This window comes from Sphaeramia orbicularis, chromosome 7 (assembly GCF_902148855.1).
Source record: "Sphaeramia orbicularis chromosome 7, fSphaOr1.1, whole genome shotgun sequence".
NCBI lineage: Eukaryota > Metazoa > Chordata > Actinopteri > Kurtiformes > Apogonidae > Sphaeramia > Sphaeramia orbicularis.
The window spans coordinates 6,586,856-6,614,096 of NC_043963.1; the positions used below are offsets into that span (position 1 = coordinate 6,586,856).

At 37.0% G+C, this 27,241-nt stretch overlaps 1 protein-coding gene and 1 long non-coding RNA gene across 2 annotated transcripts; both read left to right on the forward strand.

The window, feature by feature from the left end:
* The first annotated feature begins 12,733 nt into the window (after positions 1–12,733).
* Positions 12,734–22,225, forward strand: LOC115422032 (uncharacterized). Its single transcript, XM_030138075.1, has 6 exons — positions 12,734–12,978; positions 17,527–17,700; positions 17,800–17,957; positions 19,424–19,622; positions 19,849–19,945; positions 21,884–22,225. The coding sequence occupies exons 1-6, from the start codon at positions 12,734–12,736 to the stop codon at positions 22,223–22,225; spliced, it is 1,215 nt and encodes a 404-aa protein (XP_029993935.1).
* A 1,453-nt stretch (positions 22,226–23,678) lies between these two features.
* LOC115421926 (uncharacterized) lies at positions 23,679–26,538 on the forward strand. Its single transcript, XR_003935762.1, has 3 exons — positions 23,679–23,756; positions 24,792–25,012; positions 26,499–26,538. It is a non-coding gene; the product is annotated as an uncharacterized LOC115421926 (long non-coding RNA).
* Positions 26,539–27,241: the final 703 nt, after the last annotated feature.

The following is a 27,241-nucleotide window of genomic DNA, read 5'->3' on the forward strand; positions in this document are numbered from 1 at the left end:
GTCACATCATTATGTGAAATATGGTGGATATAATTGACGTGGGTCTGCCGTGGTGAAATTAAAATGTTGAGAAAATGGAAAAAGCGTCTCAAATAGAAACGCTGAGAAATTTGACTTTATTACCAAGGTTCAGTGTTACAGGATTCACGACACTGATCATATATGTACAAAAATGTTGCCGTCCGTGCCATTGGTAATGATGATAATTAATTTGATTATTTTGTGACACTTAATATCTCATTTTAAGTAATTTTCGGAACCAGTCCGTTTTTTTTAACACATTATAACATAATTCTTTGGGTAAATCACACGTAAATCCTTTTTACTAATCAGATATTTAACTTTTTTATACTAAATAAAATAAGTTAAAAGACCTGTATTATATTTAATCAGTGAAAATTGTATAGTTATGACTTAATTACGACCATTTTCATCCAAATCTAGTTTGATGCTTTCCCATCAGGCAATGCTACCAAGGTTGGAAAATTAAGGGAAACAAAATGCTTTTTCCAATGAGACAACACTTTTATCCATTTGCATTTATTGACACGATTCCTAATTTGTATGACAAAAGATACTCAATTTATGCGAGATATGCATATGTGATTGGATGAACAGTGGAACAGAGCAATTTGCAACAACACCTGGAAGACTCTTGATCTTAACACCTAAGATCTGAATAACCTGGATCATGAATATAAAAGTTTATTAATTCAATATTTAACTAGTAAATCTGCAGCTGAACATCAAATTGAATTAAATTGAGCCCCTAGGTGATTCTTGGCGCAATTCTAGTTTTTTGAGATCAAAATTTCCCTCAGTTTCGTACGTATCTGTTTTCTTAAGTGCCGATATTAAAGTAAAAACCTCTGGCTTGTGTTCATGACTAGTTGGATGTTGCTTTAGTAAAGGATGCCTCAGTGCCTCATTTTAAAGTAAACAGTAAAAAAAAAACAACAAAAAAACTAAAGCTCCTTTCCTCAACATGTAGGTCAGTGGTTCTCAACTGGTCTGGATTCAGGACCCACTATCACCCTTCAATTTTAATTTATTTATTTATTTATTTTACCTTTGTTTAACGAGGAAGTCCCATTGAGATTAGGAATCTCTTTTACAAGGGAGACCTGGCTAAGGTAGCAGCCAGAGTCCAAAAAACAAAAACACATACATGATACACAATGAACAACACAATAACAACTATTCAACCATAATGGCAAGTCAATGACAAGACAAGACCCAAATTAATAACATAATTGTTAAACTTCTCAGATTTATTTAATGAAAAGATGGTGTATTTTGAACCTGAGATAATACAGAATATCACAGTATGAAAAGACAGAAGACAAATTTAATGATAAACCAGAATGACTGACAGGTGGTGATGCTAAATATAGAAACTTTACCTTTAACGCTAATGTAGGTTCATTTTAACCAAAACCAAAATTGTGCACTCTGTTAAAAATTAAAAGTGCATTCAGTCACCTATTCAATAATTAAACACACTAAGGTTTTTATTCAGTGTAGGTAAAACCATATCTGATGTAGCTGTTGTCATATCTGAGTTTCTCCATGATTTGTGTAGAAGCTTTTGGGTCTTCTTTTTTGCTGTAAATTGTTTAGTGTTAATTACAATTATAGAGCATTACCACCACCTACTGTTGGGGAGTGTGAATGGCCAACACTCAGCTCCATAAAAAATAAAACAGGATTGGTTTCTTAAAGGGCTCATATTTGTCTAAACCCACTTTTATTAGTCTGTGGTTCATTTATTTGTGTATTTGGACCCTAATAGTTCACACAGTTTGAATTTGAACCCTCCAGCTGCTGCAGAACTACCTTTATATTCATTTTGGCAACAAGCAAGTGGATTTCTGCAACCTGTTTCAATTCCTGCTTAATTTGTCACGTTTTATAACTAGTTACGTCACGACATTTGCACATATAAGGTCAAGATTTCGGACGAACTTTTCTCCGAGTACGACATAATTGTTTGTCAGCAGCAGCAGTTGTAGTCCAAACTGAAAATATGTCCAAACTTGGAGCTCATTCCCTAAAATGTTCAGTTGTTGGTTGAACAGGACAGAGCAGCACAGCCAATAACCTGGAGGGGGTGGGGCCTGAAGTGGCTCATGTGCATTTAAAGGGCCAATGCTCCAAACCACCTTTCTGGTGTCATTACTCAGAAATGGGGTTGAAGATGGACCTGTGGAGTTGAATGAGTGAAGAATTCAGACCCAAGCAGAGCATTTACAGTTTATGGAGACCATAGGGAAATGTTGGAAAATGTATAAACCATTTAAGAAAAAGCAAAGCATCACTCCTTTAATATTATTTGGGCGACACGGTGGTGCAGTGGTTAGCACTGGAGCCTCACAGTAAGAAGGTCCTGGGTTCGATTCCAGCACCAGTCAACGGGGGGTGGGACCTTTCTGTGTGGAGTTTGCATGTTCTCCCTGTGTTTGCATGGGTTCTCTCCAGGTACTCTGGCTCCTGCCACCATCCAAACACATGCACTGATAGGTTAATTGGTTAATCTAAATTGCCCATAGGTGTGAATGTGAGAGTGATTGTTTGTCTCTCAGCCCTGCGATGAACTGGCGACTTGTCCAGGGTGTACCCCGCCTTCGCCCCTATGTAGCTGGGATAGGCTCCAAGCGACCCCCGTGACCCTAGTGAGGATAAAGCGGGTTCAGAAAATGAATGAAGAATATTATTTGCTCAGACAAGGGCCCACGACCCACTGAAATCAGATTTGCAACCCACTTTTAGGTCGCGACCCACCAATTGAGAATCACTGATGTTGAGGTTTCACCCAGCTCTCATCATGGTTGCCTCTTCAGACCCGACTATTCGACCAAAACCTGGGATTTTCCTGAATGTAAAGCGTGAACTGTTAGGCCCCGTTCTCTAAACGACGCCATTGTGTCTTCTCAGACGCTTATTGGACTGAAACTTTTTCTTAGTACTGACAAGTCTGACAGTCAGATATGGACCAGGGATGTGTTGAAAGAACAATGTTTGATGTCTGTTTTATAATATAGGAAATTATTTAAGCTTCTTTACGCAAGTGAAGACAGATCATGACATGTTTTATTCCGAATTTGAAGAAAAACAGGATCTAATTTTAAAAAAGCCCACTGTGCCCTGATTGGTCAACCATAGACATTTGTACGTAGACGCTGGTGTTGGACTAAGACTCTGGATGTTATCTGAAGACCACCACCGCAGAGATATCACTAAATGGCTTGTGCATTGTCTGATTTATTTGTGAGAAATTTCACTGTGAAGAAAATCTTTTAGTCGTTTCTTTTAGATCAACAATGTTCATTCTACTCTTCATTTGACTTGCACCTTGTAAACATCAAGAAAATATACACATCTACCCCCTTTAGACTTGTAACCACCGTACAGATGACTGTTATTGTGTTGTAAATAATAATAATATAATGGTCTTGTTGTGCATCTAGTCTGGTCTTGGTCCTGCCTTGGTCTTGGTATCAGCCTGTCAGAGTCTTGGTCTTGTGTCGGTCTTGATACACTTTGGTCTCAGTCATGATGTGGTTTTGATTTAGGTGGTCTGGACACATCTGTCAGTCGATCATAAGGTCAGTGAGTTCGCCGCACAGGTCCTGTCAAAAGTAACCAGGGAGTTGTGGTTTGTCTGTGGCTCAGATCCTCATTAGATACTAATGAGGTGGACTTGAAAAAAGGGAAGACAGCCCCCTCTTTACAGACTAGTTTTGATTGAATCTGTATGGCAAATGCATTTACGTATCGCATCATTGGACTTAAGTAACCAATACAGCATCTACGTATGTACAGTATGTCTATGGAAACGACCTTATACGAGCTCACAGGTTGTCTGCACTGATGTATAACTGACAATGAATGTAAAATTAGTGCAAAACTTCAAGTACAGAATGGGTCTTCAAACATAAATCCTGTTAAAGTACCATTATAGACACCCACAGGACTTTTTTTTGTTTGTTTGTTTTTTTACCACAGTTTGAACAGATAATTATGTGTATGTGACATGTAGCACAAATCACATCATGTAAAACACTTCATGAAGAAGCATAGAACTAATTTCACTACAAGAAATAAATTGACATACAGCGTAAATATTACACACTTTACATTAAAACTAACAAAAACTGATCACAAACTGCATAAAAACACATTTATTTAGTAGTTTTCTACCTGAAGTCTCCATCTAGTGGTTGAGTTTGTGCACTGCATCCACATATTACACATTCTTTACCCAATTATAGCACAGATAGTCTGATCCATCAATCCATCCATCCATAAACCACTTAATTCTTGTGAGGGTTGAGGAAAAAATACAGGAAAATTGTGTTAATCATAAATTTAGGTTGAAATCAGATGTTTGGAAGTTATACAGTAATGATTCTCAAATGTATTTAGAGCAAAATAGATGTAAAAATACACCTATTTTAATGTTGGATGAAAATTAGTGATTTTTTTTTCCTTTTAAAAGTCAAATTTCACTGATTCCAGGTCCTTGGATACGAATATTTTCTGGTTTCTTTCCTTTCATAACATTAAATTTAATAGCTTTAAGTTGTGGAATGAACGAGGCATCTGGAAACATCAGGTTTTCACCATTTTCTCACATTTTACAGCCCAAACATTAATCATTTAAAAGTGCAGGGCTTGACACTGTTTGGCATCACTGAGCAAAAATTGCAAGAACAAGAAAAACAATAATTACCCTGTCCTCCAGTTGGGAATACTGTTTTTTTGTTTGTTTGTTTTTTGGGCCTTATGCAGCACTGATTATGTCTGCGCCTTGACTAAATATTTAAATTTAAGTTGTCGAATCATGAATGTAGATTTATTTCCATCCTGAAAACAGAATCAATAGAAGTGGGAGGATGTCTTGTTTCCTGTCAGGCCATTTGATTTACAGATTTCCTCCATAAACTATAAAGAAAAAAATTAATAGATTAATCAATAATGGCGATAACTGGTTGTTGGAGCTTTAAATGCATTTAAACTATAATGAGCCTGTTTTGAAAATGTAAGATATTAGATTTGAAATGCAGGAAGTAAAAAGGAAAAAGCAAATACTCAAAGTACAGATACTTGAAAACTCTCATTTAAAGTGGTTCTATGTAGTATTAATATTCCAAACTCTCACCAGTAGGGGTCAGTCTGGTACCAGAACACACTTAGAACCAAAACCACCAATAAATCAACCCTATGGATCCACAGACTGAATAAATTATAAAGCTCATTGTTTACTTACATCTGTATTATGGAATCATCAAATTTTCTTCAAAAACTAAAACTCATGGATGCTTATTTTAACAGTCGCTCAAATTAACACTGTCTTATAATGTTGACATGCTGCATTAGCTGATAGTTTACATTATAGCTCTGTTAGCTTAGCTCTGTTAGCTTAGCTCTGTTTTTAGACTGAAAACAGCCACAGTAAAAGCACTAATCACCTCTGTTTTCTGTTTGGTTTGTGTCATTAGTAGCTGAACTATAGATGTTTGGAATCCAACAAACAAGGCAAGGCAAATTTATTAGTATAACACAGTTCATACACAGGGCAATTCACAGTGCTTTACAAAAATGAAAAAGAGACAAGTTAAAAACACACAATTACAATTTAAACATAAAACATAAATAATAATCAATTAAAAAAAAGGTCAGAAATGTCACAGTTTAGTCTGAACTGTGGCTCAACCAACGACAACTTAGCAAAGATAACAACATCCCATAATAACTTTATACCTACGTAAGCCTCAGAATCAAACTCACCTGTGTAGAAGAAAACTGACATTTAACCATTAAACTCCATTCTTTACATTTACAGCTGGAGAAAACAACAGCTTCTATTTTCATCACTTCTTTTCTTTGACTCCAAAAGTTGTTTCTTTCTGGTTCTCATCCTCCACTTGGCCTTGTTAGTTTTCCTCATCATGTTAGACCTGCAGAGGGACTCACTACTCCCTCTAGTGGTCACATACAGTGGTGTGCAAAAATATTAGAACACTTGTCAAATCTTCAGAAACTGGTGGTTGATTTGTTCCCAGAGCCTGAATTTCACTTTTTTTGCCTTTGCAAAAGATAAAGACAAAGGTACTGAGAATATTTCACGTACAAATTGATCAGTCCAGTCCTGTTTTTTTTTTTTTTTTACATTTTACTCTAATATTTAGGGTGCCCCCCCCCCCCCCCCCCCCCCCCGGCAACAATCTAAGAAAACTCAAAGGCAGGGTAGGCAACCTGTGGCTCTGGGCCAAATGTGGCTCTTTAGCATCTGTCTATGGCTCTTTTGGTCAAAAAATATACAGAACATTTTGAAATGAACTGAATGAGTCATTACTTTTTAACATTGTTAAGGGCCTAAATCTATTCTAACTTTGTCCATTTGCAAAAATGCACAGGCTTTACATGGAATAAACGAATTTTTTGACAGCATAAAAACCAAAATGGATTATTTTCTTGCCAAATTCAATACAAGATGCTAAATTTGCATTTGTTCGTAGTTTGTAAGTAAGTCACTATACATGATATACATGAAAGTTGCGCTTTTTCTCCATTACACAACGTAAATATGTTTTGGAAATAGTGTCCATCATTAAAAAAATTGTAAAAATCTTGAATGTTTTCTTTCTTGTAGTTGTATCATTTCATAAATGCACCAGACATTGCATCATTGCAGTGGAAATACAAAGTTAAATAGCAAACTAATCACAAATACGCCACAGCAGAGCAGCCACCTCATGGTAAAATGTAGTTGGGTTTAAATATTTTTTTCATGGCTCCAGTCAGATTTCTTTCTTTTTTTTCCAAGACAAAATGGCTCTGTAGGTTGTAAAGGTTGCCGACTCCTGCTCTAAGGAAACTCTGGAATGAGCTCTGAGAGTGTGGAGTGACACTGGGAACTGGACTGATCAATTTGTAGGTGAAATATTCTCAGTACCTTTGCCTTTACCTTTTGCAGTGGCAAAAAAGGGAAATTCAGGCTCTGGGAACAAATCAACCACCAGTTTCTTAAGATTTCACAAGTGTTGTAATATTTTTGCACACCACTGTAAATCCACCGGCCCATCACTGGAAATAAATTCACTTCATATCTTTACAATCTAATACATCGGCACCTTTGTCAGAACTTCACAGCTCTTTATTCTAAACATCTAATAATCAGTTTAGTTCATTTTAAAAGTATTTTAAAGTAGTAAACTGACATATAGACCCTTTAAGTACAATAACATGAAATAATTGTACTTGATGATTTCCCACATTTGCACACAGAGGAAAATAAACCCTAAATAAACCCGACAAATCCAACTGTTCAACACTTTTAACAGTGAAACATCAGTGTCCGTCACCGTAATAAAACATGTCTGGTCTGTCTGTTTTCTCTGATATGATCTCTCCGACTGTTCCTGAATGTTGAGTCGTTCTGATTTTCTTTGTTCACGTCACTTTTTTTTTAAAACAAATCTGCAGCACTTTAGCTCTGATGTGGTCAAACTCCTGCCCTCAAACAGAAAATAAAAGCTGAATGTCTTCATCCTGACTGACTCTGTGCCTGCAGTGACCTGCCGGGTTGCTCCGTTCCACACCTGTGGAGGTGTTTGGCCGTTACCTGACGCTCCACCTGAACCTGCAACAGCGTCACCTCTGCGTATGTTTGGCTCCGCCCACCGCCCAGTCTGCTCTGTGCATGCTGCGGCAGAATCCTGGTCTGAAAATTCAAACGTCCCTCTGTGAACGGACTCCCACCACAGGACTCGACCCGGCACAAACTACAGTAACCAGCCACCATATTGCATGTTCCAGAGTTTAGTGCCTATAATATTGTGCGTCTTGCCAGAAGCCACCATGTCAGCCAAGCCATGTTGTGTTTCTAGACTTAGTAGTGATGTGTGTGGTGACTTCATAGTTGCTAATATTGAGGATGAATATTCTGCTTTTACTCTGGTTGGAATTCAGTGGAAACTCCAATACACTGTCGCTGTAGACAAAACTAGTTTTTACCTGTTTTCTTATTTTTTTCTTTCTAACTAAAAGCGTTTGTTGTCCCCTGATGTCGTCTGACTGTTTGACTGATTCACCTTCTAATGCACAGACCGGGCCTGACGATGAAGAGCAACATCACATCACCACATGAATATAAAACACAGAAATGATTAAATAAGGCAACAGAGTTCACTGGAGTCTGACAATGAAAGAAACAACACACGATAAGAAACAGATGGAACAGGATGGAAAAGGCAAAGGATTTATTTCACGTTTTGTCGTCTTATAATAATAATAATAATGATAATAATAATAATAATACATTTTTATTTTGAATATAAGGACAAATAGAATATAAAGGTGAACAAAAGTAGAGCTGCAACTGATTAATCGACTAGGTGTTTGAAGCCAATGCAAAAATTCCCAGTTCGATTAATCGACTCGAATTGATTGAAGGGAGATAGCCTATTGCAGTTTTCCTGAATTGAAGCTTCTTTGTGCGTCACAGTAAGCGTCCGTGTGAAACACAACAGTGGAACCAATGTTTAAGAGCAGAGAAATGAAGGAAACAAAACTTTGATTCAGGAGAATTGTGGTTGAGTGAGTTTTTTGGATCACTTTGAGTCGATTAATCGGTTGCAGCTCTAAACAAAAGGCAAAGAGAAGCAACAAATTTAAACAGAACACTCCAGAATATCGAAGGCAACCAAAAAAAAAAAAGGTCATACAACATACAGTTACCTCATTGTGGCTCGTCAATAACACTTTATGTCCGAAATGGAGTAGGAAGAAGTCGAGCTTATATTGTCATCCCCCAATTTTACATAGCTAACATATTCAGTCCGTAATAAAGAACCGATCAAACAAATGTTCAGAGAACGCAAACCTCCGCCAAGCACCCTGAACGGTGTGCATGTGTGGATCGACTGTTTCTGTTTAAATTCAACAGTTTCCAGGTTGTTCCATACAGCAGAAAAAGTTGAAGCTTGGTACCAGTCATGTGTCTGTCAAATTAGATTCAATTCCAATCAATATTTGTTGAGTTCTAATTTTAAATGTGTCATAAATGGGATTTTCAGTGTTAAATGTAAATGTCCACAGAGTCCACATTCCACAGTGGATGTGGACAATTTTGTGCCAGATACAAGATACTGTTATAAGCTACAAGTGGATCAAATTGGAGGCTAATCAGAGTCGTTTGAATTTTTTATGAATTTTCGACAATTGCTCAATGATGACAGATAGGAAAATTGCAGATTTTGTGACCTTGCTGTGACCTTGAACTTTGGCCTACTAGGCCCAAAATTTCGTGGGTTCATCCCAGGGCCTAGGCCTATCTGTGGGGAAGATTTGGTAAAGATGGTTGGAATAGTTTTCCCATAAAGTTGCTAACAAACAAACACACAAAGCAAAGTGATCACAATACGTCCTGGTGGAGGTAATAATACATTTTTATTTAGAATATAAGTACAAATAGAATATAAAGGTGAAGAAAACTCAAAGAGAAGCCACAAATTTAAACAGAACACTTTAGAATATCGAAGGCAACAGGCAACCAAAAAAATAATAAAGTCACACAACGTACAGTTACCTCATTGTGGCTCCTCAACAACATTTAAGACCGAAATGGAGTAGAAAGAAGATGAGCTTATATTGTCCTCCCCCAGTTTTACATAACTAACATATTCAGTCCATAAAAAAGAACAGATCAAATTATAACATACCATAGAAAACAGAACGGCACAAAACAATACAGGTGTATTTCCTTCTTTCAACACTTTCGTTACCGTCCTGGGTTAAACTGTTGTTCCATATTTGTATTTTTTTTTAAATTTTATTAGTTTATTATATCGTGGACAATCCCAGTTAATGAACTGTATCAATAACAGTAAAAAGGGGCAACTTTAGCCAACATGGCCAGTATCCCGCTGTTGTCCCCGGCCTGATGACAATAGGCTCCCTAGAAAAAACAATGTATTACAGCACATTAATTAAAAGAGAGAGTTAAGCCAGATAAGAGACAAGATAAAGCAATAAAGATAAAAGAGAACATTAGCATCAGAACAATCAGCACATACAATATAATCACATATGATACATCAGCACAGAATCACAGACAATCCTCATCCTTATATTTATTTAAAAATGGCATTTTATGTATTCCTTTAAACTGATTTATGTTTTTACTTTAATTCATCTGTTAGACTGTTCTATAATTTAACCCCTGCAACTGAAACACACATCCTTTTACAGTTCTGACACAATTCATCTTCCCTTTCATCTCTGAGAACAATGTGTGTATTTTATTTGGAAGTAATTTATGTCTTGCTTTAAATATTAGCTGAGCTGTTTTAAACTGAATCAAATCAGGAAATTTTAGAGTTTGTAATCTTAAAAAAAAGTTCATTTGTATGGTCTCTATATGCTGCATTATTTATCCATCTAATGACCTTTTTCTGCAAATATTTTTTTGTACATTGGTTTTATATGTTTCCCCACATCTCAGCAGCACAGTAACAGTAAAACTAATGCACAGTAAAACGTATATCACAGGTGTCAAACATGCGGCCCGGGGGCCAAATCTGGCCCGCCAAAGGGTCCAGTCCGGCCCTTGGGATGAATTTGTGAAATGCAAAAAATACACTAAAATATTAACAATCCTTTTAGTTCAAGTTCCACATTCAGAGCAATTCAATCTCAAGTGGGTGAAACCAGTAAAATACTATTACAATAACATATAAATAATGACAACTTCAAATGTTTCTCTTTGTAAATATAAATATGTTCATGTATTTACACTACAACAAAGTATAATTTTGCAAAAAATGTGAATAACCTGAAATGTCTTAAGGGCAATAAGTACAATTTTAACAATATTCTGTCTGCTATTATAATGTTTTGTGTATTTGTAGATCCACTGTGATCTGTAAGTTATAATGAACGTGTAAATGATAAACTGAGGCAGAATATTGTTAAAATTATACTTATTTTTTCATTTTGTTCATGTCATTCACATCTTTTGAAAGGACAGTTTGTAGATGTAAACCTTTTCATAATGGAAATTAACTTTTTTTGCTCTAAAACATATAGAAAAGTTTGGAGTTGGCATTATTTATATATTATTATGTTATTATTTCAGTATTATTTCAACCCACTTCAGATCAAATTTAGCTGAATGTGGCCCGTCAACTAAAATGAGTGTGACGCCCCTGACGTATATAGTTCTTTCTGATTGAGGATATGCCTTGGTTTTCCCAGGACAGTTAAGCTCCATGACAACTTCCCCCAAAACATATTTAATATGAGGTTTTGTTGGCTTCGTTTCATTTATAAAATTACATCCGTTCCTCACATTCAAGAAAAAGTTGGAACAGCACCAGTTTCCAGTTCGTAATGAGGTCAGTAATTATGGCGTGAGCAGGTTATTGTATCATGAGTTTGTCCAAAAGCAGCATCTGGGAAAGGTCCAGTCCTTCAGCAGCACAAATATGAGAAAGAATTATTAAAATATTTAGTACAATGTTCCTCTAAGACGGATATGAGTAGTTCTGACCCATGTGGTTCTATCAGGTCTACAGATGAATGATGGTTCTGGATGCGGTGTCATCTGAGGGACCAGATATCATGGTGTTCTCTAACAGACTCCATCCATCTGATCTGACCTGTAGAGGGTTAAACGTCCAAATCCATTCATATGTTTTTGCAGGATCGTCACCTCTAAACATTTCAACAATTCTGTCTCATATTTGATGTTAAACTGGTGGTTCTCGGCCCACTTTTGCTTCTCAACAACTGGACCTTTCCTGGATTCTGCTTTTACATCCAATCATGATCACATTTATCTGATCACATCATCATTATTAAACCTATTAATCTTAACCTGCCTCTGTTTTTAGCTCATTCTTCAATGTGTTTCAGCCTGAATATGAAAATAGATGTTTTCATAGATAAACAGAAGTGAAATCTGTTGTATTCATGTTAAAGTACATTTCAATACAACTCCATTGATTTTTTAAAAATTATTTATCTCTTATTCTTGGTTGTATATTTATTGCAGCCTAAATCACAAACCAAGTTATTCAAAACAACTGTAAAAGTCTATGAGACATTTCTTTTTATGTCATTTTCTATTTTACCCATTACATGAAGTGGCTGAATTTATCCAAAGTTTAGTATTTATAATTTTATCAGCTTTCTGTCCTGGTTATTCATTATCTAATTGCTTTAAGATAATTACATATAAAATATTCCAAATGGCCATAAAGTACAGTTCATTCGGATACAAACAAACTACATTTAAGAATTCACCTTAAAAGAGCCTGGTTTTAATGGGTTTTGAGCAGAATTTATATATATATATATATATATATATATATATATATATATATATATATATATATATATATGTAACGAAAGCTTGTCACCTTATCTTTTTTTTTTTTTTTTTTTAGATTTTCTTGGTGAAATAATAACTTTCTGTGAACATATTTTCCTTTGGTTCTGAAATCACAGCCGAAACAGAACAATTTTTAAATAATTTTATATATAAAAAAATAATACAGTGACAACATCTGGGTTTATTACTTATATTGGTAAATTTGCTATGTATTTTCATTTTTATTTTCACTAAAACTTTATTTAAGACAAATTAAAAACATTCACGTGACATCTATGACCTCTGACCCGGTTCAAATACGGCGCCCTGATTGGCTGAACCCGCGCACCTGCAGACATGGTGAAGGTCCCGCTGACGCAGACTCTGCTTCTGCTGTTGTTCCTGCCGGTCTCCGCCGGTACCGGACCGGACCCTGACCGCGGCAGAACCGAGCTGCGGCGCGTGCAGAGCCTCGCCGCTCAGCCCCGGTATGGAGACTGCTGGGCGCGTGCTCTGGAGCACCTGGACACGCGCTGCCGGGACATGACGTCAGAGAGCCAGAGCCGCATCGCGCTGAGGTTCACGCACTGTCACCTGAGCAGGTAGGTAACGCACGAGACTAAAGAGTTTATCTTAGTGATGGGAATTTGGAGCGCGTGCAGTGGCTCGCATCCCGGCCGATGGTACCACGAGACTGGTTCAGAGAGTGGTGATGAGAGATGAAATAAACAGCAGCGAAACATAACTGAGGTCCCCAGACTTTTTCTTTTTTGTTTTTTTTTTTGAGATAAACAATGCTTTTATTAATGTTGTTACTTTTAGCTAATGCTTTTACATATTTATAGTGTACACAATATACAAATAATAATAATAATACAAAATAAATATGACAAAAAACACTGTAGCAGATGAATTAAACCCTGCATTGGTTAATTTTTTTTTTTTTTTTTTTTTTTTTAATTGGCACAAAGCAAATTTACAGAACAAGAATGGGATAAACATTACAAAAGAGAAATATAGAAATACATTTGAGACATGGTGGAATGATTAAACACAACTATCTGAAACAAACAAACAAACAAACAAACAAAATAAATAAAATTTTTAGACATTTGAAATGTAATGAAAATATTGAAGCAGAAAGAAAAATAAATAACTAAATCAGACTGGACAACAGAGCACAAAGGACTAGACAAGATATAATTAAAACAGCAAGGACTTAGATAAACTAAAATAAAGTTTTCTGGCTTTTTTTGACATATTTTCAATATACTTAAGAGATTTGTAATACTTGATAAAATCATATAAAAACAAGTTAAAGGAGGGGTTTGGAGGTCCCCAGACTGTTTAAAAGTTATAAGATCTGTGCCGTTTGTTCCCAGTTGGTATCATTACACAAAACAATAGATTAGCAACAGTAGAAGCTTCATTCATATAAAACCAAGTTATGGTCTGAAAACAGCAAAGGTGAGACAAAACTCATTATTATCTCTTCGTAATGTGACTTATTTTTGCTCTTTGTCTTGTTCAGTGACTTTTAATGACAGAGGAATTCTGCTTGTATTGTTAGATCTGCTCAGTGTTAGCTTAGCGCTGCAAAGTTTGTCTCATTGGTGTGTTGTTTTATTAAAGGAGTGATATTTTGCTTTTTTAAACGGAATTATGCATTTTCAAACATTTCCCTGTGGTCTACATAAACTGTAAATGCTCTGTTTGGGTCAGAGTTCTTCATTAATTCAACTCCAGAGATCCATCTTCAATCCTATTTCTGAGTAATGACACTAGAAAGGTAGTTTTGAGCGCTGGCCCTTTAAATGCACATGAGCCACTTCAGGCCCCGCCCCCTCCAGGTTGTTGACCATTTTTTTCTGTCCCATTCAGCCACTTCTTTTCGTTAATACAACCAACAATTGAACGTTTTAGGTAATCGGCTCAAAGTTTGGACATATTTTCAGTTTTTACTACAACCGCTGCTGCTGACAAACAATTATGTTGTAGTCGGAGAAATGTTTGTCAGAAGTCTTGACCTTATATGTGCAAATGTTGTGATGTAACTATAAAATGTAACAAATTAAGAAAGAATTGAAGTGGAGGGACTTCAACAGATTTATTCTCAACCATGTTTTCAGAGACTTTTTCATATTGGGGAAAAATGTACTATTTTGTTTTAACAGATACCCCAAAAAGGAAAAAAAAATGCTTCTTTATAATTAATTTATTTCTCTTACTTGCAAAATTTTTCATTCACAAATGTAAGTTCTGTGACACAAAACCAAATATTATTTATTTTTTGAAAGATGTTGAACTTAATTTAATGCTTTTAGATCAATCTGGAAACAAAAAGACTACAAAAACCATCAATATTTGTTCTGATGCAGACATTATATTATAATAATTGTATAACCCTTCCCCCTGGAAAACTTATTTTTTTCTTGTTGTATACATTGTTTATATACTCTTCTTCATTGAATAAAGATTTAATAAAAAAATTTTTTTTAAGAAAATTAAAAAAAGAAAGAAGGAAATGAAATGGGTTGTAGAAATCCACTCGGTTTTTGCTGGCCTGAATGTAAAGATAGCTTTGCAGCACCTGGAGGGTTCAAATTCAATCTTTTTGAACTATTAGGGTCCAAATACAAAAATAAATGAACCACAGACTAATAAAAGTGGGTTTAGACAAATATGAGTCCTTTAAATTATTCATGACATACGCTGGGCTCACACTGTTAGCCCATTTAAGTGCTTGTTGTTTGTATGGTGTTCTGTTGTCAAGGCAGTTGGTTTTGTTGATTGCATAGCTGATGTATAGAATGTATATATAGGTACAAGAATCGTGTATGGTTACCATGACAACACAGATAGAACTATGGCTGACCCCTGGCCTTAAGGGGCCATTTTAAAATGGTTAAAATGCTTTAACCAAGTAACACACACACATAGGGCTGTGCAATTAATCAAAATTCAATTACGATTTCGATTATTACACGCAACGATTACAAAAATTATGTAATCGAGAAAAAACGATTATTAATTTTGAGTTGTTTAATTCACGCGCACTCAAGCTCCCATGAGCTGCTCTGCCCCGCCCCCCCCTAAGCTACAGCTGCCAGCTAGCCGGCAGGTCCACCCCAAAAGGAAAGTTGTACCTAGCGGTCTGGAAAAATAGCAGGAGAATCGCAGCAGAGGTGCTTGGTAAACAAAAAAGGCAAGTCAAATTCAATTGTATGGAATCACTTTGGGTTTGATGAAGAGCAAAAACCCATCACGTGCAAAAAGTGTTTCGTAGTTGTGTCCGCACCGACCGGTAACACAGCAAACCTGTTTAACCACCGCGACCTTTATCATAATCTTATGAAAAACTAAAACACAAAAACAACTTCGTCCACAATGCAATCTTCAGTCTCCGAATCTCTTTACGCTGCAACTCCCGTATTAACCTAACTGAAACCTCACGGCACGTCACTGAATTTACTGTTTCATACTACACTGAACATACTTGAATTTATAATTTGCACTTTACGTGAGTTTTTTTTTTTATTGTTCCAGTTCTATGGCAAGTCTAGAGCAGTTTAATTCCAGTGCACTATTTGTTTACAAAAGGAAACATACTTGAATTTACAGTATACTTATTTGCATTCAAAGATTTTTTTGTTTCGTACAAAAGTGAACATACTTTGTTTTAATGGTTAAAAGCTTTATTTATATTTAAAGATTATATCTTACATTGTTTTGCAGGAAAAAAATAAACAACTTTAAGGTTAACAAATAATCGTTTTTAATAATCGTGATTTCAATTATTGCTAAAATAATCGTGATTTTTTTTTTTTCTATAATCGAGCAGCCCTACAAACACATTCAGTGTAATCTCTCCAGTTTTAATATTTCCATGTTATCTTATTTCTTAAAGGACAGTACATTTATTGAAATGGAAAAATATACATCAAACCAATAATAACCAAACCAGCTTCTTCCCTCTGCTGTCAAACTCTTGAACTCTAAGTAACACCAACACCAAATACACTGCATTATCACTGCATCCACCTGCTGATTAGACTGTTAATCACTTGCACTATCTGCACAGAACCGTAACCGGTACGATTATAGTCTTATTCCACCCACTGGTTTTGTCCACACTGTATATTTTATATTTTGAACTTCATCTTACTTGTTTATTCTCTTACTTCTTTATTTATTTTATTTTGTTTTTTACTTTATGCTTCTTGCTTACTCCATGTCCTATGTACGCACCAAAGCACTGAAGCAATTTCCTAGTAATATGAACCCTGTTTACTTACACGGCAATAAACACGATTTTGATTCTGATTCTAATGGCCTTGTAAAAAGTTTGCATGTTGTGTACTTTTTGTCCAGTAGATGGCTTAGTAGAGCAAATGAAGCTTTGCCCATGGTGAACCAATTCAATGAAAAGCTTCCCTTAAGGTTCTTGAAAGTACGGAAGAGGATTAGGGCCACTGGAAAAAAGAAATTTAGATTAAGATCCAATATATATATTTTTATTATTATTATTCTGAGGAAAAAAGTCAGAATTCTGAGACAACAAGCAGAATTCTGAGATTAAAATCAGAATTTTGAGAAAAAGGTCAGAATTCAGACTTTTTTTCTCAGAATTCTGACCTTAATCTCAGAACAAAAAAAATGAAAACAGTCAGAATTTTGCCTTTTTTTTTTTTTTTTTTTTTTCAGAATTCTGACTTTTTTCGCAGAATAATAATTTAAAAAATATATTGGGCCTTAATTTTTATTTTTCCCAGTGGCCCTAATCCTCTTCTCTCTACAAGGTTAGTTGATGAAACCTTTAAAGAAACTCAGCCTTTATAGAGTCTAACAAGACAACATTTCAATTTTATGTTTGTTTATTCTGTTGTTTCTAGAATGAAGTTTTTATCATCATTATTTTACATGTTCTCTTGTTTATATCCCAAATAAGGCCTTCAGTTCAATATATTCCAAGATTAAATAAAAATAAATATTATGGTCCTGTAGGGTCCACATGACCTTATTCTTTAGAATCTTTATAGATCCTTTAGGGCCTGAGTTAGATTCTTCAGGTTGTGACCCAAAACAGATGTTATGCAAACAGGAAAAAAAGCATCTGACATGAAAATAGTTACCTGTCATGGGTATTTCAGCTCTGGCAGAGATTTCCCATCATGTCCTGAGGGGTCCGACGTCCGCAGGTGTACAGCCAGCATGGACGCTGTGGCGTTTAACACCTACACAGAGTTCTTCACCCACACTCACTCCATCTGTCACTTCCTGCAGTCTGAGGCCTGGCAGAGCCGAGCAGAGAACACCATGCACAGGTGAGTACTCCATGCACAGGTCGATACAGGTAAAAGTATGGACAGGTAATAGCATAGATGGGTAATGAGAGGTTCCACAGGTGTGTGTTTGTGTCTCAGGCTGACAGAGAGTTCAGCGGGTGTAGCAGAGCAGCTGCAGTCCACCAGGCAGATGGCAGAGGACCTGATAGAAGCCCAAAGTGCGGCCTTACAGGCACAACAGGAGATCCTGGACAACGGAGAGGAGCTGAGAGTCACCCTGAGAGACTCAACCCAGGGTAAACAAAACAGCACAGCCTGAGAGATGAAACTCTGGGTAATATAATAAAAAAAAACATACCACCTGAAAGGCTGTACCTGTGTAAAGGATTATTAGAGCCTGGGGATGGGAATCATTAAGAATTTAATGATTCTGATTTCATTATCGATTTTGCTTATCGATCCAATTCCTTATCGATTCTCACTGGGTGAGGGAATAAAAGAGTACAAACGGGCGTGTTTTCTTTAACTGTCTTCTATATTTCCATCTGCACAGGAAATATACCATAGACAGTATGTACAAATAATAACAGTTGATGCTGGGCCCGGTTCGGGGGCGGGTCGGCGTGCAGTGAAAGTGAAACTAAAGACACTTTACTAATTCCTCTATTGCCGCATGTTCACTATGTTGAACCAGTTCGACTCGGCTCGGCTTGTCTCCCGTTGTTGTGCACCTCATTTCCTTTCCCCTACCTTCGGAAACTTGTATTTGGGTACGACGTTTGTTGCCCACACTGGAACTGGGCCCGGCGTTCACTCTGCCGGTACATTCACAAGCGTCGCTAAGTAGCGTTTCAAATACGTTACATTCCTGTAAATGAATCACATGCTGTGGACGAATGTTTGAGCAGATTGGAGGGATTCCACCCTTTAGAAGACATGGAAGCTTTGACAGTGTTCCAGTGGACCTGGTGTGGTCTGTTTAGACCGTTTCTGCCTCAGTGCCATGTTGGCTACATTCTGACCAAAACAATGCAGCGTACGTGTGATGTCATCGCGCATGTAGGTGGAATCAATAAGCAGAATTGTTAAGCAGGCAAACGATTCCAAGGAATCGAGCTACTGGGATCCGGTTCTCAAAAAGATCCGGTTCTCGATTCCCATCCCTACTAGAGCCTGAGAGACATGACCCAGGGGAAATGAAAGCGATAATTTTTGAAGACTGTATTCATACAAGTTTTATTTTAAAGGTAGGGTAGGAGATCCTGGAAAAAATGGTTTGAGCAAGCTACATTTTGAAAATACACAATTTAAAAGTCCAAACCCCTTTCTTCAGGACCCCCCCCCCCCCAGAGTACCGGATTGTACTCACAGAGGGGTGAGGGACAAATGACAGTTGAGTTTGACAGACATATCACAATTTAATCATTTTGATGCACTGGTTAAAATGATTGGATGGTGGTTTTTCAGTCCTGTCCATTCCACAGGTGACTAATTTTTTTTTAATTTTTGTGTTAGAGCATTAAATAAGTTGGTGCAACCTGGGTGTGAAGGGGATTTTAAGCAATATAGTAAAAAAAAATGCCCTAGGAAAACATCTCCTACCCTACCTTTAATTCTGTAGATTCAGATTCTGTTCATCCGTTCCAGTTCTTTATCAGTTCCCTACATAGAATCTACTTGAAGTTCCTGATGTGACCCCTGTTATCTTTGTTTTATTTGAACATTTAACAGTTTCACCCTATCTCTCCATGCCTTTCTGTAGGCCTTAGGTCTATTTTCTTGGAGCTCAGCAGTGTCTCCAGGGAGCAGCAGGTGGCGCTGTCTGAGCTCTTCAACAGAGTGTCCTTCCTGCAGAGCTTCCTGATGGTGGAGGCTCACAGTATGAGCTCCTGTCTGTACAACGCAGCTGCACTCTGCGCCTCCTTCCTCCTCACCTCCACACAGCGCTCCTCTAGAGCCAGGTATCTGCTCCTCCTCCTCACCTTCATGAACATCCTTTTGGGTCGCTCAGGATAAACGCAATACATGGTAAAGCTGTTTTATCTGGACTAAAGGTGCCGTAACCTTTGACCTTTCCAATATGGCTGCAGCAGTGACTTTTTTTAACTTTTAACCTTTAACTCCTCCTCTCTGGTGGTGGCGCTGTAGCTGATTGGATGACTGTTCTGTCGGTCTGTCTGTGTGCAGGTTGATGCTGTTGGGTCTGGTCTGCTTAAACTTCTACTTAGAGAGGAAGATCTACCAGTTTGTGTTGAGCTCTGATCATCCTGAACACCAACACATGGTGAGGGTTTTTACCTGGAAACACCGTCTTTTTTCTTCAGCTTTATTGAAAATATATATTAGTATATATTTTATTATATATAGGTGTACAAAACAGGGAAATTTTGAACAAACATCAAGATGTCACAAGGAAAAAACATCCAAACAAATAGATTAAAATAATGCAAAGACTTAGAGACACAAAGGAGAACAGACAAATAATAATAATAAAAACTTAAAATATAAAGATCTAACAAATAAATAAATACATCAGAGTAGGTTCAGTCTGTTTTAAAGAATTCTTTATGAATTGTCAGTGTTTGTGCTTTTCTTGTTTAAGATAAATTCCATTGATTTAATATATTTTTCAAATTCAATCAGAAAGACTTTAAAATGTGGGCGTGTTTTGGCATATTTACCTGGAAACACCTTCATCACACATCGTCATCAGAACCAGCTGATGATGAATAAATCACCTGCCCTTTGAAGGATATTGTACAGGATAAAAACACACAATACTCACATTTAGTCACAGGTCATCCACATACCTGACCCCTAACACAGTAATGTAAACGGTCACTCCTGAACCACTTGCGTCATTCACAAAATTCAAATGGCATCAGAAAGCAGACATTCTGAGGTTTCCAACGCTGTATAAGGATTTATGGTAGAGGCATTGACTGTGGGGGAGAGGTGGAAGTGAGCAGAGCATAAAGTAGCAGACCGGAGCAGGGCAGACAATAACGGGTTAATGGGAGACACTTTTAGCTGCATTTTCAGTTCATTTCACATATTTATTTCCAACCTGCTACCACAGTATAACACTTAACAGATGACGACTTGACAGACTGCTAAACACATGGTTTTGAAAAGGGAATGGAAGAAGCATTGCTTTTAGAATTCCAACCTCTCATACCATGCAACCCATCTCACTACACCATTACAGAACAATACAGAACATTACAAAACAGTACAGTTATGAAAAAAGGTAAACGACACGCACATCCAAAAAATAGGAGGTGTGCAGGATCCCAAAAATTAACCATGAAAAAATAAAGGAAGGTCCGCACAACCTGTGAGCTACACATTCTCACAGGACAGGAACACAAAGACAGCTGTGTGTTAACGACCTAGTGTGTTTTGGCGTGTTTTTATGATTAAAAAACACATTTTGTTCTATAACACACTGTTTGTTTGTTTTTTAATACAAGTTTTTATTTGGTTTACAATGCAAGATTTACATATTTACCTCCGCCAAGGAGGTTATGTTTTTGCCAGGGTTTGTTTGTTTGTTTGTTTGTTTGTCTGTCCGTTAGTGTGCAACATAACTCAAAAAGTTATGGACAGATTTGGATGAAATTTTCAGGGTTTGTTGGAAATGGGATAAGGAAGAAATGATTAAATTTTGGTGGTGATCGGGGGTGGGGGGGCCCACGGGGGGGGCCACTGATCAGCCTTGGCGGAGGTCTGCGCTCTCCGAGTGCTTCTAGTTTATAAATTGATAGTTTTGTTTTTTATAAAACAATATAAAAAACAAACAAACAAACAAAGAGAACAATCGAGTAGCAATTGAACAATGGGCGTCAAGTATGTTCTTTTTAAGTATTTATAAAGTCTATCCACGGTCTCCAGCATTCCTTGAATTTGTCATGGTCCAGTCTTAGTGTAAAGGTGAGTTCTTCCATTTGAGCGATTTCTTTAACAAGGTCCAATATAACACACTGTTTTAAGCATTTACTGCATATAATAATGATAATTAATGGCCAGATATTAAAAATGAAGTTCTTCCTGAAAAAATATGCAAAAGAATTGGCAAAAAAGAGAGATTTTCTGACACTTTTATTGCAAAAACAACATAAAGAAATCAATAATGGTGGTCTTAAAAGGGTTATATTGAAGAAAACAACATTTGTCTTTGTTGTGTGTGTGTGTGTGTGTGTGTGTGTGTGTGTATGTGCAGGAGCTGGTCAGTGTGTATGTGAGTGTGTTGCGACAAGTCATGGTGTTTATAGGAGTGTGTGTTCTGCTACGAGCGTGTGTTCGGTACCAAGACCCGGTCCAGGAGGTTCTACAGCAGCTCAGAGAAACCCAGAACAGCCTGCAGGAGGCGCTGCAGCACGCAGGTGAGTTCTGCCTGATCCACATGGACCAGTACCTGACCCACGTGGACCGGTACCTGATTCAGATGGACCAGTGCCTGACTCAGATGGACCAGTGCCTGACTCAGATGGACCAGTACCTGATCCACATGGACCAGTACCTGATTCAGATAGACCAGTACCCATCTCACATCTCTGATTAGATCATCTGAACTGTAATATTTTAACATCTCTGGACACTATTTAATTCAGTTCATTTCTGCTGTATCCGTGGAAACACTCCTCATGATCTCATCCTGTGGCTGTGATGGTTTTATATATAAAAAATATATATCCATAAGTCTGTAGTTATTTAAAGATCATGCACAAATGGTTTCCAGAAAAATATGTTAAAATAGTTAATTTTTGAGGTTTTTCTGCATTTTGATGTGGATAAAAAAAAAGATAATACATCGATCAAACAATCTCGTCACTAATGTGGTAAAATGTAAAAATTGTGTACAAATAGAACAGATTTGTTGAAATGCAGCATCTAGTGGATGATGGAGGAACTGCAGCGTCTGATTGGTTCATTCTTTGTCTGTAGAGAATTTAGGAGAGACACAGAAGAACATGGAAGGACATCAGCGGAACATGAAGGTGAGCAGATACAGAAGATCTACTCAGCAGTCTGTCATTAAACCTTTTATTGTAAAATCTGCATTTCTTGTGTTTTTGAAGATGATGTTTCTGAGGTTCTGAGTTTCACGATTTTTGAGTCTTCCGATGAAGTTCTTGAGGAGGATTTAGAGGATTCTTATGAGGGTTTTGAGGATTCTTGAATCTCATGAAGAGGTTTTACAGCATTATGATGATGTTCTTTAGCATCCTGAGGTGGTTTTGGGGGGACTCAGGTGAGGTTTAGGAGTCTTGATGAGGTTTATGGGTCTTGTGCCAATGTTCTGGAAGATATGGACTGATTGGGCTCTGTAGGATACTGACAGTCATTGGGGAGATTTTAAAACCTGCTAAGATTGTGGGGGATTTTGATGAGGTTCCTCTTGTGGTTTTAGACCTTTCTGATGAGGTTCTTGAGCCTTCTAGTGAGGTTGTAGAAGATTCTACTGAGGTTTTGAAAAATGGTGAGGTTCTAAAGGAGGTTTTGGAGGATTCTTATGAGGGTTTTGAGAATTCTTGAATCTCATGAAGAGGTTTTACAGCTTCGTGATGCGGTTCTTTAGCCTCCTGAGGTGGTTTTGGGGGGATTCAGATGAGGTTTAGGAGTCTTTTAATGAGGTTTACAAGGTCTTCTGCTAAGGTTCTGGAAGATTTGAACCAGGCTCCTGACTGGGTTCTGTAGGATTCTGACAAAGTTATTGGGAAGGTTTTAAATCCTTCTAAGTTTGTGGAGGATTTAGATGAGGTTCCTCTTGAGGTTTTAGACCTTTCTGATAAGGTTCTTGAGCCTTCTGGTGAGGTTGTAGAAGATTATACCGAGGTTTAGAAGAATGATGAGGTTCAAGGAGGAGGTTTTGGAGGATTCAGATGAGATTCTTCATGAAGTTTTAGAGCCTTCCACTCATGTTTTAGAGGATTCAGATGAGACTCTGAAGGTCTTGAGGGCATTTCAGGGGGTTTTAATATGGTCCTTGTTCATGTTTGTATGTTTACCTGTTCAGGAGTCAAGGAGGAGGAGACGAGTGGAGGAGGATTCAACCATTGACTGTTCTGACGTGTTGGACCTCTCACACATCGGTTAGTACCTCTATGGAGAGATTATGAAGATACTTGTTTCTTTATTCATCAATCAAAAAGAATGGCTTTACAATTAAAAAGAGATTTGAGAGCAAAAGACAGTAAGTGGCAATAAAAAAAAAGATCATTTTGCTCATACATCAGTCCTCTTTGCTTGTGAGCTAAAAACTTTTGCTTGCGACTTCAAAGGTTTTGCTTGCGAATTAAAACTGAACTTAATGGGCGGGGCCTACGCTGCTGGATGAGAGAAGAGTTTCTATTGGTGGGTTTGACCTGGCTCCAGTGCCGGTGTTCTGTCGAGTTGAGCTGCTCCGTCGAAGTAAGCTACCAGTAGCTTATATCGACAGCGACGTCTATCGATTGACGCTACCCCGTCAAAACATGCTACCTTACATTTCGACACGCCTATTTGAAAATGAAATAATGCTTTGATTGTCGAAAAACACCATTATTTACTTATTCATCTGAATATGGGTAGAGGAAGCTCATTTCGACAGGCTTATAACTTCTATTAAATAAAGCTCCTACTATAGAAACACCATTATTTATGTTATTATCATCTCACTTTCTACATCTATCCTTCGTGCACATGTAATTGTTTACAGGAATTGTTAACATAGATTTAGTCAGTTAAATGATAGGCTACCATTATTGGCGTCCGTTGAACTAACTTAAACAATAATCTAAACGCCACTAACACCCACCTGACCCACATACTTAATGCTATATCATACAATGAGAACTTCCTTACGCTATTATCATCTCGTGTCAATATTCTACGTCTATCTTTCGTGCACATAATTGCTTCCATGCTTACTGCTCAAAAGGCACTATTAAAGAAATATACATACAAAATATGACTCACTTCTGCCTGGGGGAGCACAAATCGATGGGCATTTAAACTGTGAAAACGCTTAGGGGCATGCGCATGCTCAGTAGCACTAGGTAGCTGAACTCGACAGGTAGGGTGTTTCGACAGGATACCGGCTCTAGCTTCCGTGTTAAACTCACTTCTCCCTCGTGTTTGTCTTGCAGGTTGGAGCACCGACAGCCTCCTCAGCAGTACAGTGAACGCCTCATCAGCCGATACCACCCTGGTGCCCGACACTACCCACAATGCCACTGTGCAGAGTCCCAGTCCTCAGAAACCCCCCGCCAGTCCAGGTAGACGTCCTCGGCGATCGTCTTCCTCCCGCTGCGTCTCCTCCTCATCCTCGTCTCCGCTGGTCTACAGTATCCTGGTGGAGGACAAACAGGTATGAGTGGAAACCAGCTGATGTGTTCACGGGTTCACATGATGAGATCTGACACGGAATGAAATGATCTGTACCCAAACCTCTGAATACATTTTTACTGTATTTTCTATATTTTGATCAGTCTCTTAAAGTCAGTTATAAGTCATCGGACCAGGTTTAAAAAGCTGTTTAGGAAGTGGAGGCATTTTTTTACCCATTGTCCAACATGTCCAACATATGAAGACAATGTCCTACGTTTAGGTTTGAAAACAGTTCAGGCAAATTATACTTAAGTTTACATCCAAATGTTAGAAAAAAACATTGAAGAAAATTGTGTTGACCTGTGTTTTCTATTTGTTTTTTGTTTCTCTTTTTTCATTTTGTTGGTTTGTTCATTTCGCTGCTCAGTTTGTTTACTTTTCGTCATTATTGGCTTAATTTTTTTCATTTTTTTTCATTGTCTTCCTTGGTTTGGTGATTTTGTTGGTACTTTGGTAAATTTTTTCTTAATTTTGTTTGCGTCTGGTTAATTTTTCTTCATTTGGTTGCTACTTCGGTCCATTTTTCTTCATTTTGTCTCAACTTTGCTTCATTTTTGTTTCTTTGTTTATTCATCTTTCTTAATTTTGTTGCATCTTTGGTTAATTTTTCTTCATTTTGTTACTTCTGTTGTTTTTTTCTTCATTTTGTTGCTTAGTTTTTCATTTTTCTTCAATTTGTTGCCCCGGTCCATTTTTCTTCATTTTGTCTCATCTTTGGTTCATTATTGTTTCTTAGTTTATTCATCTCTCTTAATTTTGTTGTGTCTTTGGTAAATTTTTCTTCATTTTGTTGCTTAGTTTTTAAATTTTTCTTGAGTTTGTTGCCTCTTTGGTCCATTTTTCTTCATTTTGTCTCATCGTTGGTTCATTTTTGTTTCTTAGTTTATTCAGCTTTCTTAATTTTGTTCCATCTTTGGTTCATTTTTTTTTTCATTTTATTGCTTCTTTGGTTAATTTTTGTTCATTTTATTGCTTCTTTGGTTCATTTTTCTTCAATTTTTTTACTTATTTTATTCATCATCTTGCTTATTTTGTTCACTTTGTTGCTCATATTGTCAATTTTCTTGCCCATTTTATTGCTTGTGTTTATTCATTTAGTTTATTTTGCTGCTTAATCAATTCTGTTTGGTCGTTTTTACTTGTTTTCATTTTGTTGCTGTATTATTCTTTTTTTTTTTTTTTTTCATTTTGTTTGTTTTTTCCCTGAATTTTGTTGCATTGTTTTTTTGTTGTGCTATCTTTCACAACATCGAATCTTATCCTGTACATGTTTTTTTTATATTTTAACGTGTATATAACATCTGATATGAACAACATCAATAATTAGACCCTGTGACTGTCTTGAGATTGCAAGATTACAACCATCTTCTTCAGAGACCAGATGCTGACAGGTTTCGGACCAGTAGACATGACCTCTGACCTCTGCTTTCTCCTCCCTGCATCTTCATCATTGCCTTCATCATCAGCCTCGTTACAGCCTGAGGAGCCGACGATCAGAGACTCCACGAAAAACCAACTCTCACTGAAGGAAACAGAGCTTTTGACACCGAAACCCTTTTATTCATATTTTCTAAATGTCAATAAAGATTAATTTTACATTTTAAGAAACAGAAACTTGTCACATAAGAAACCAGTGTTCTGCTGCCTCCTGCTGGACACAGGCAGCATTCCAGCCTGAATCCAATATTTTCACAGGAGACAGGATTTTTAATGAAAAAAATACCATTGGAAACTACACAGAAGCCGATATTTGACTCTTTAATCTCACTCTTATTTTTGTTTGATTATATTGACACATCACTTTCAGTAAGAATCAGTTCAAGTCACTTAGAATAATCCAAATTTTAATCAATTAGATTTTTAGTCAGTGTCCATTGGCTGTTAAAATTTAGAATAGAACAGGTCTTTATTGTTATTGTTACAGGAACAATGAAAATCCATTTAGCAGCTCTGTCACTGTTTAGCAGCAAACATTGAAACTACAAAAAGACTGAAAAATATCACACAAAACACTGAGAAATATTGGCAATATACAAAACAACAGAGCTAAAATATTAGATATGCAAATACTACTAAAATATACAAAAGCTAACTCTGTACTACAGATTAGAAATATGTACAAATTCTATCCAGATAAGCAAGCATGACAACAGAAAATTAAATTATTCAGCTATTATTTATACAGATGGATTTTCTAACTAGACAAACA